Genomic DNA, 10,846 nt, shown 5'->3' on the forward strand with positions numbered 1-10,846 from the left:
AGAACCAGTTCTCTCCCAGTGAGGTGGTCCAGTGGTCCAACCACCGGGTCATGGAGTGGCTGAGATCTGTGGATCTGGCAGAATACGCACCTAACCTGAGGGGCAGCGGCGTGCACGGCGGGCTGCTGGTGAGTACACACAGTCACACAGCGTGTGCGTCACAAACACTCAACAACAGAGAGCACGTTAAATATGCGTCTCCTCTCACAGATGCTGGAGCCTCGCTTTAACTCGGACACGCTGGCCATGCTGCTGAACATCCCTCCTCAGAAAACACTGCTGAGACGCCACCTCACCACCAACTTCAACAACCTGGTGGGAGCACAGGCTCACCAGGAGAAGAGGGAGTACACCGAGGCAGCGGGGTACACCCCGCTCAGCATCACAGCTAAAGTCAAGGTGAGAGGACACCAGCGCACAGCTTGAAGTGGAAGAGGGAGTACTCGGGGGCAACAACGCTGCATTAAGAGAACACACAGCGCTCTTCCTGCATGTGTGAGAAAAAAGCACCTTAATCCGAGGGGAAGCCTGGTGTGTCAGCTCAGTTTAAGCTCTTAGCCCCTCGGTGTGTTTAAGCCTGTGAGAGCAGAGTAAAGCCTCTGCTGCTCCTCGCAGCGGTAGGACCCCGCCATCAGCATCTGCTTTAAGTCCCTCAGTGCTCTGCTGAAGAGAAAGGGAGGAATAATCCACCTGAGACACAATGCTGAAGAGCCATCCATGACCCTGGACACTTGGATCTTACATTTAAGAACTCTGTGAGCACTGAATATGTATTTATCTGCTTTTATGGACAAATAGAAACCCCTAGGGCTAAGCAGATGTGTGTGTGTGTGTGTGTGTGTGTGTGTGTGTGTGTGTGTGTGTGTGTGTGTTTGTGTGGTACCAAGTGATATCCTACAGTGCTTTGTGATAATGTCACAGTGGCTTTAGTCAGCAAGAGCGAGCTTAGAGGACCCACTTATAAGTCTGCTGTTGCCTGGTGTCACGTGTTACTCACATGCACTGCTGTTACCTGGTATCACGTGTTACTCACATGCACTGACTGCCACACTGCGTACAGATGTGACGTTCACTCAGAACACCGGTTCCCAGGATGAAAGTCCTGTTAGTTTGACCCATCCACCAGCCCTCTCTCCTGCAAGTTATACTACGTCACACGCTGCAGACGGCCGCTAAATACATATAAAGTCTATATAAAGTAGTAAAAATAATAAATCTCATCTCATCTCATCTTCGACCGCTTATCCGGGATCGGGTCTCGGGGGCAACAGCTCCAGCAGGGGACCCCAAACTTCCCTTTCCCGAGCCACATCAGCCAGCTCTGACTGGGGGATCCCGAGGCGCTCCCAGGCCAGTTTGGAGATATAGTCCCTCCACCTGGTCCTGGGCCTCCCTCGGGGTCTCCTCCCAGCCGGTCGTGCCTGAAACACCTCCCTAGGGAGGCGCCCAGGTGGCATCCTCACCAGAAAATAATAAATGATAAGCAAAACTCCCAAAATACATTGTAATAAACAGAAATTACTCTTGTTTCTTCTCATTACAGCCGAAGAAGTTGGGCCTCTCTAACTTGACTCACCTCAGGAGGAGGCGGCCGGATGAATCCACAGACTACGTCTGTCCAATCGAGTCGTCCTCGCCTCAGTCGGGACAGTCTGCAGTGAACGGGGTGCAGGTTCGGCCCTACGCCGGCTTCAGAGGCCTGAGCCCAATCCTGGACAGAGAGCCCGACCGCTCCAGGGACCAGGTGGGGCTCAACCACAGCAGAGCTGACCCATCTCCATGACGACAGCTGCGACAACAACATGTGTTCCATCAACCAAACCCGCCGCCACTGTTCTGCTTCCTTTGCTTGCGGCCCATAATACCTCAGCCCGTCCCCTCCCTGCTCCTCTAGAGCCCCGTGCCTTACGAGTGAAGAGATTCAGAGACGCCTGCTTCTACTGACACCATCCATCTATACGCTCATTTCCAGACCTCCGTCTCTAACCTGTGCCATGATGGAGCTCATCATGAGAGAACATCTCTCTGACACCACTTCCTGTGATCCATACACCAGTATATATATTGATAGCTCTTGCTGTACAGTATTAAGCCATTACTCTAACATGTGTGCATCACCAGTAGATGATTTTATATGTGTGCGTCCGTCATCCCATCATTTACCATTTACCACTTTAATACCCTTCTGTTACATGGTCGAGGTGAACTTGTGCAATATTTGCATAATATTACGGAGGGCTTTAATTTAATATTTATGTCATTGCAGAGCTAATTATTAAACAGCATGTTAAGTTTGAACCTGGGGTGGTCATTTTTTACTGTTATTTTCATATTTGCTGTAATAGTATTTTTATAGGAAAGATAATCCTGCTCTGCTAAAGGAAGCTCATATGTGGTCATGTAAATGTAAAAGGTTTTACCAAATCATTTAATAAACAAAATCACACGCGTGTAAAGATGATTCCTTCTTTCTACACAAAAGGCAGAGAGGTGAGAGTAGAAGTAGATTTCATTTCTATTCATTTATTTTGGATGTACGACATTATTAGGGACGTGTCCTTTCTTCAGGAAGGATACACTACTTCCTGTGTTTGTCTTTTTAAATCACTGCCACTCCTAACGATGAAGACAAACAGATGTGGCTTCAACCACTAACCTGCTTTCATCATCATCCTCATCATCCTCTCCATCATGGCTGTTTATGACGCCGGCTCCCGCTCTGCGGACCAATCTGAACCAAGATGGCTGCTGACCATTACCATGGGTTACCATGGGGAAGTGCATGTTTGGCCCAGTCAGCATGCAGCTGCAGGTACAACCCTCCTGCATTACTTCACTCAGTAATGTATAGTACACTTCTGTGTACTTATACAAATACAAACTAACGCCTACATGAGGAAGGTCACCATTGTCTCATTGGAAGTATGTCTGTGGTTGTTATCGTGGCTTCATGAGACCTGTGTGTGTGTGTGTGTGTGTGTGTGTGTTGCAGATGGCGACCACAGAGGGTACCACGTTGCAAATCGAAGCTCTCTCTGAAAGCATCAACAACCTCACAGTAAGCACACACACACACACACACACACACACACACCCCAGCTGCTGGTAATGACTCGTGCAGCTCGCTCCCACACAAGATGCTCCTCATCGCTTGTAACAGAAGTGTGAGTGGCTCAGAGGGACTCTGGAGGGAGGAACCATTGAAACCAGTCCTACCAGAGTCAAAGCTGCTGGTGTCGGGCCCATGCCTGATGTCTTGGGTCTTTTGCTCCTGTTGTGTTTGCTGAAGTCATTTCATTAATTGAACCCTAAGGCTTTGGATCACAAACATGTAAAACCACTTCTTGATAGCCGGAACATCTCTGGAACATCTCCAGTGGAGCCTTGAGTACCAAAACTAAATGTGTAAAGAATCATTATTATTAACATTGTTATTATTACATTTGTTATTTTTTTAATGTTGAAAGTTAAGAGCAAATGTATGACATTGTGAATTAAATCTTTCATTTATTATTTTGGAAATGACAATTATTATGCTTCCCATGGCACTAAAGAATCGAACTGAGTGATAATGGAACAGATAGACAGCAGCCATGTTGAGAAGTCACAGCATGAAAAGCATTGGTGTAATTCATAACTTTAATACTGGCTGTATTCGGTGTAGCTTTGCTAGTTCCTGCTGGATTGAGCATACGGGTTTACTGTCACACAGTAAGTGAACACAATTAATAAAGTAATACCACAATGTGAGAATACAAGTTAACTTTACTTCTGCTTAGTGTCTTTCTTGCTTAGAGTTGGATCAGAAAAGTGACAGCTTTCTCACGCCTGTATGGTTAATATGTAGCTGCAGCCGTTAGCTTAGCTTAGCATTAGGACTGGAAACAGACGTGAACAGCTAGCATGGCTCTGTCCAAAGGTAGCCCCCTCTCAAGTTTACTAATTAACGTGTTGCTACGTCTACTTTGTTTAATCCATACAAAAAAGTGATAAAATAACAATTTAAGTTAAGTTTGATTCATGTGCAGGAGCAGTAACTTTTTTTCTGCTGATCACTTGGCAACGACCGGCAGCTTTTGTTACCTTTGGACAGAGCCAGGCCCAGCCAGCCCTGTTTCCTGTCTTTATGCTAAGCTAACTGGCTGCTAGTTCCAGCTGCATCTTTAGCACACGGCATTGGCCTTCTCATCTAACACTCTGCTATAACTCTATTTCCAAAATGTTGAACTATCCCTTTAAATTAAAGTGCACAAAATAATGTACTAAAATGACAGAAGCTGCTTCTTGTTGCTTAGCTTGCTGTGACTCTGGTTGTGCTCTGACTTGGGATACGTTTTCCTCATACATCCTGCAAGGTGCCACATGTTATGTGTAGCATTTTAGACATAGCTGTTACCATTTCCTTTCTGAAGGTACTGCCTTTAAAATCAGGATCATTCTTTCCATAAATTGTCGTCAAAGTTGACTCTTGAAATAGAAAAATTAGTTCTGTGTTGTACCACAAATGAGAGCCAGTGAAGGTCTTATTTGTTTATCCCCAGTTCTACTGAAACTAATTGTGTAAACTGATCCCAGCTCAGTGGTAAACGACAACTCCCAAGCTCTCTAACCCATTACCACTCCCATGATGCTTTGCTTTCAGTACCTGCTCAGCCGAGACGAGCTGCAGAAGGAGCTGAGGCGGTCTCAGACGGCGCTAGTTTGAAGGACAATGACCTGATGCTGTTGGCTCACTAATGCTGTCAATCAACAGTGTGACCCCTGAAGCCCCGGCCTAACACCGTGTCATGGTCTGTAGGACCTACAGTCGCTCTGAAGTCACTCTGTGCTGGACTTACAGTGGAAACAGTCATCATGTGCCGCTTACAGAAATCTAATGACTGAACTGTTACTCGTTAGCCCTCTGGGGTGTTTCTGTTACTGCTTCCCTTGTTTATCTATGCAATGTGCCCTCAAATGATCCCTCTGTGTACTCTGTATACTTTACTGGTATGTGAAAGGGAAGAACAGGGACACACTTCCTGCCTCATGGCCATCGTGTGATATGCAGAAAAGGCTATGACATATTTTTATGGAATATTTGATTGCTCAAAGGTAACAAATGGAGGTTCAGCCACTCTGAAGATCTCCCAAGAAGCGAGACGAGAGTGGCCCAAATTGGAAATGGATTCAATCAATGGGACGGAAACACACACATTCACGTTGACATTTGTGTTGAGTTAAGTTCCTCTGCATGATCACATTGAAATTAAGGGACATCAACAGCATATGTTGGTCCAAACCGGTTGTTTCGTTAGTTGAAAAGGCTGAATGGTACACAAACTGGTCCATGTTACTTTGTTGAAATGACTTTTTATTGTTTCAGGAGGGAAAGATTCACTGTAGATGATTTATAGTATTTACTATAAACTGAGATACAGAAGCTACAGAGAAAACATTTGACTCTACGAAAGCTTCTTCATAACAGGGTCAGAGAAAGAACAGAACTCCTTTGAGCCCGGAGGTAATGAAAGGGCCTGAATGCTCCTCAGCAATGTGTCCAGGGACAGTCCTCAGGTCAGTCTGAGAGACACCATCAGTGATATTGTAGATCATTATTATTGTAGCATTCAGCAGCGGATCAGTGCATCAAATGCCAGAACAAAGCTAGTTGGTTAGATAAGGTGCTACAGCACCATGGGAAAGTGGAAATGTATTCACTTCCAATCAAGCCCAACCAATACATGCAGAGTAGTCAGCTACACTTGAGGTCAGTTCCGGACAGTGCCACCATCACATAATGTGTTTACTGACAGCACTGGCAACTTCATATCTCTCTTGCAATTCTGAATGAATAAAGATGCACTGATCTATATTTCTATATTAAAAGTGGATCAAACAACGTAGAGATGCACCGATATTGACTCGAATGGCTGGATCGGTTATCAGGGCCGATCCGGTATCAGATACTATTATTTTAATAAAGTACAATTCAGTACGTTTCCATCTATGTATTTGTTTGTTACATTTAGTTATACACAGTTAAGGAAGCATTGTTTAAAGTCGAGCCTGATGTTGCCTTACACATAAAGCATGATCCCAGTCACATCCACACAAAACATCCATCTTATAAATAAAGCTGGTATCTGATCAGTATACAGCATCACTATCGGTACTGAAAAGGTGTGGTGTAAGTCCCTAGTGTGAATGTGGAATGGGTGGTTTGTAGTGATGAACGCACAGTGAGTTGTCACTCTGCAGTTCACTGAGAGCTGCTTTACTGTCTTTCAGCTCAGTGATCAACTCTCGTTGATAAGGTGTTGTTCTCTGCTCTCAACCCTGTTCCAGCAGCTGTTTTCAGTGATAAACTCACTGTATCTACCTGCTCAGCAGCAACAGCAGAGAGACACAGCGGGAGACTAACTGAGCATTTAGCAGCTAAAGAGACAAACACTTTTCTAAGAAGTAGCTCCTAAAAGGAATCCGTATAGAAATGTATTTTTCTTGTTGTTGTGTATATGTTAAGAAATAAATGAAAATGTTGGCCAATGTATCATTATCGTATTTTGTAAACTCTCGAATTGGGCACAAATGAAGCCCTGTCCATGCAGGGAAGATAACCTACTTTACAAAGTGTACGTATGAGTGCACAAAGAAGAGCAGAATGATACGATGGGGATGGTTGCTTTGGGGTTTTGAGTTTGCAGAGAGGTGAACAGCTAATGATTAGTAAGGTAACCTCAGGCTGATGCAAACACAGTACCTGCATTAACACAGTGGTAGGGTAAAACTATCGGACGATCCTACAGCTGGACTAGCTCACAAAAAGATGACGTCCTCTTGGTCATGAGACCAATAAATGTCAGATGAAGTCCCTCCTAACCATCAAGCCCCATCTACGAATCTGAATGAAACTGCCCTCTCATCCTCCAATGTGACATTACAATAGAGAGCCAACCTTTCTTCTGAAAAGAGACAGTGAAGTATTTTGTTTAGCCATCAAACCCTTCAGGCTAACCCCAGTTAACTGGTAAGATGAGTCTTTTGTTGACTTACCTAAAATGTGACAAGTTACAGACACCACACCCGTGTTAACACTGTCGGCAGAAAAGCTGGGATAGAAAATCCTCTTTATTCTACTGAAGGTTCTGAACACGTCAGGAGACTGAAGACTGAGCTTCACATACGGCGCCCCACACACCTGTGTATCTCAGCAGGGCAGGGGACAGGAGCGGAGGGCAGGTATTGGATTTGCAACTACGAAAACCTCCAGACCCATCCTGGTGAGTATCTTTAATCATTTTTATAGATATCACACCATGTTATTCTCACTGTATTTATGAACAGATAATCATGTCTTCACTGTAAAATGAAAGACCGGACAGTAGCAATGGATCCATATGGCAGAACAGCATAAATATAGATGTACCTCAAAATACGAGACTCAACTTTTACCACTAATCTTTCCAGTGTATCAGGGAGACCACCCTCTGATCTCCATCATCAGTCCACCATGGGCCAGACCGTCAGCAAACCCTCTTCTAACCCCTTCCAGAACTCCCAATTGTTCGCCTCTTTTAAGCGCCGCTCCCCAAGCAGCCCCTCCAATGATCAGAACACACCCCCTCGACCGAGCATCTTCTCCACACTGAGGCCCCCCGTTGCCAAACCCAACAATTTCATACCTCTATTCAACGACTGCATCTCTGCCGCCTCATCCAGAACTCAAGAGTACCTCCTCTTCAAAGACCCAGAGGAGAAGTTCCACCCAAGCCCTGAGGTGCTCACTCAGGTTGGTCTCTTTGTTACAGCACCTCTTTAGAATTTCACAACAATTCTTTTCAGTGGTCTCTAAAACATCTTGTCTTCCAACAGGTCTTCCTGATGACATACATCTCTCAGAGCATCAGCCTGAACATCACAGACTCCTTCAACTGCACGGCCATGACGCCCGAGCAGCGCATCCTCCTGGGGGCCGACTGGGTCTGGGCTGTGCTGGAGAAGCCCACCAAGAACCCTCAGATCCAGATCGCCGTGCAGGTCCTTCACCTGCATGACAAGGAGGAAGCCGAGGAGGACGGCATCCCCCCGGAGGCCCGCAGCGAGTCTGTCCAGATTGCCCAGAAGGAGTCCAGCAACAAGACCACGTACGAGAGGATGGTGGACTTCTGCACCTCCATCGGCAAGGACTGCTACGCCCTCTTCTTGTTCTTGGGTAAGAAAAGCGACAAGGGCAATATCTACGGCGTCCTCAGCAACAACTTTGAGGCTGCCATCGGGAAGTGTGATCAGATTGACAGAGCTTTTATTGAGAACTTCTTCAAAGGCTCGAGGTATCTCTATACACCTTCAGGAATGATGCAGGCCATTGTCACCAAGAAAGAGGGAGACTCTCTCACTCTCATGATTAAATTCAGCTGAACCAGAGGCACTCGTAATATTTAATGGCCAATAACTCGATTTAATAATAAAGAATGTGGGAATATGAATTCTAATGTGGTAGAAATTGGTGGTTTCTTGGTGCATCTATGTAGGAACAACCTCCAGACCTACTAAGATGGTGAGTTTGTTCAAATCGTAGGAGAAGATTCTGGTTATTTTCTATCTATCCCAGGTGTTGATGGTGCTTCTCTCAAGAATGTCAGTTCACTTGTAAGGATTTCTGCTTTTTACTTGGAGTCTTGTTTTGTGACATCTTAATCAAGTCAAACATGTCACCTTAAAAAACATTCAAAAACAAGACCAGACAAACTGCGCTGACACGCTCTAAAAAGAGCTGCACATTTCATCATACCACTTCTAAAACATCAGAAGTCGGTGCTCAAGCTTTAGAGGGTAACTGGAGAGCTGTGCATGTGTGTTTTAATCAGTCGTCTTTATTTTCCTGTGATATATTAGCAGTGGGCTTTTTACTGAGAACTACACTACATGATGGCAAAACAAGGAAAATGATACCCAAAGTTGAGAATAAGTGGATTCTTTTAATGATTAAATGTTACTAATAACATTATTGTGTGAGTGCAGAGGCAGAATTGAATTCATTTGATCAGTTGGGTTTCATCAGTCCTGACACTAAACACAGCTCAAAGCAATAGTTCCAGAGAACGAGTCAGTCGGTGTGTGCAGCTGTTCACAGTCAACCAGGCTTTCTTCATATTGCCACTGAGCAGCTTGAGCAACATGATTTACTGTTTGGATTTAAGCAGAAAATGGTGTGTAAGTACTTTTACGTGAAACTACTCTGCTTGAGGTGAATTCTTGTTAGCTTTAAATTTGCATTGCATACTGCAGCAGGTGACATGAAGGCTGGGTGCAGCGTAGCTAACAAAGACGCTAATCCTTTTATTTACAGAGACATACGGCATGGACAGTACATTCTGAAAGGATGACAATATTAATAACATCTTTTGTCTTATTTCTTGTCCACTAAAACATAGTTTGAATGCTGTTAACATAGTAACATTACATCTTTATACAGTGGGGGGGGCGTGTTTTCATCATTTATCAAATGTGAAATAAACCAAATGTTTTGATGTCTAACAAAATATGGATGAATCTGAATATTGTTGATCTCTCTTATTGTCAAATACCACCAGTTAAATATGAATACATATATTCTCAACATGTATCGGACTCATTTGTTTATTACCTCAATACTGTCATTGTTGTTGGGAGGGGGGGGGGGGTGTAAGTGTCACATAGAAGTGATACTAGTGGAGAATTGATTAAAAAAAATATTTTTGTCAAAATAATAACGAAGCAGAAAACTGTACAAATGATGCCAGAGTTTAAGCACTGCACCTCAACCTCTTCTTTTTAATCATGAGTAAAAACATTGAGTGAAAAATAGAGATAGGGTTAGGGTTAGGGTTGCTAGTGGCGGGGCCATGTCGCTCTGCTGGTCTGTCTCCCAAACTGAAATATCTCATATCTCATACATGCTTCCACAAAGTTTTCAAACACCTGCTGAAATAATGACCTTCAGCCTTCAGCTGCACTTTGTGCTGTGCCACTTAGCAAAGGTTAACACGCTAAACTACGATGGTGAACGTGGTGCATTACCTGCTTAGCATGTTCACGTTGTATATTAACATTGTGAGCATGTTAGAATGCCAACAAGCAGGGAAAATATAAAGACTCCGCTGAAGTCCGAGTCTCTCTGGCCACACATGCTGTTACCCTGTGTTAGTCAGTGACAGCCCTAATACACTATGATGCCATTGTAGATTTTGTGTAGCCTTCTAATGGTTACAGTGATACATATGCCCTCTGACAGATGTGCGTTCACCACGCATGAGTCTGGAGCCAGAGGTGCTGCATTTCTGCACTCTGTGTGGTTAACAGCAAAAAGCAGCTGCCTGACCCGGTGAATGAGCAGAGCTGTGTGGGGCCCCGGCTCCCTGTCGCCATGAGGACAGGATTAATTGTCTATGTAGGTCAGCCCCCCCCCCCCCCCGCCCGCCCAGTATCAGCACCGTTTTCACACATTTGGGAAAGATCCAGCAAGCCTGCGAGTATTCGAATGGGAAGAGGAGAACCGGCGCCGACAGCAGGAACAGGTGTGTTCTTCAGAGAGGAGGAGCAGACCTCACATCTCCATGAACAGGAAGTGGTAGAGGACTTTTGTCTAACGCACTTCTAGTCTTCTGACCACTTAAAGTGCTGTCCTCTACATGTTTTCATTCTCTCTCACACACACACACACACACACACACACACACACACACACACACACACACACACACACACACACAGAGATGCCATCAAGGAACCACCTGGCCATCAGGATCAGTCAGCGCTGCTGTTCTACACTGAGTCACTGCACACTCAAAAAAATTGTTTATGATCTTTCCAGTAAAATGTGAAA

The 10,846-nt window shown here is 44.7% G+C and overlaps 1 protein-coding gene across 15 annotated transcripts in view; it reads left to right on the top strand.

Moving 5' to 3' along the window:
* ppfibp2b (PPFIA binding protein 2b) overlaps positions 1-9,524 on the top strand; it is a 73,729-nt gene extending 64,205 nt beyond the window's left edge. For 12 of the 15 annotated variants that reach the window (XM_068723890.1, XM_068723893.1, XM_068723891.1 and 9 more), the window contains 3 exons: positions 3-128; positions 211-399; positions 1,544-2,456. In XM_068723890.1, coding sequence (XP_068579991.1) covers positions 3-128; positions 211-399; positions 1,544-1,783 — 555 coding nt within the window. In that variant the 3' untranslated portion in view covers positions 1,784-2,456. Of the gene's footprint in view, positions 1-2; positions 129-210; positions 400-1,543; positions 2,813-2,992; positions 3,059-4,746; positions 7,772-7,854 lie in introns of those variants that run through there. The other 3 variants (XM_068723905.1, XM_068723902.1, XM_068723903.1) reach the window with 3 other exon arrangements.
* Positions 9,525-10,846: the final 1,322 nt, after the last annotated feature.

This window comes from Cebidichthys violaceus, unplaced genomic scaffold, assembly GCF_023349555.1.
Source record: "Cebidichthys violaceus isolate CVI_PGR_0920_01 unplaced genomic scaffold, fCebVio1.0.p SCAF_3, whole genome shotgun sequence".
In the NCBI taxonomy this organism is placed as follows: domain Eukaryota; kingdom Metazoa; phylum Chordata; class Actinopteri; order Perciformes; family Stichaeidae; genus Cebidichthys; species Cebidichthys violaceus.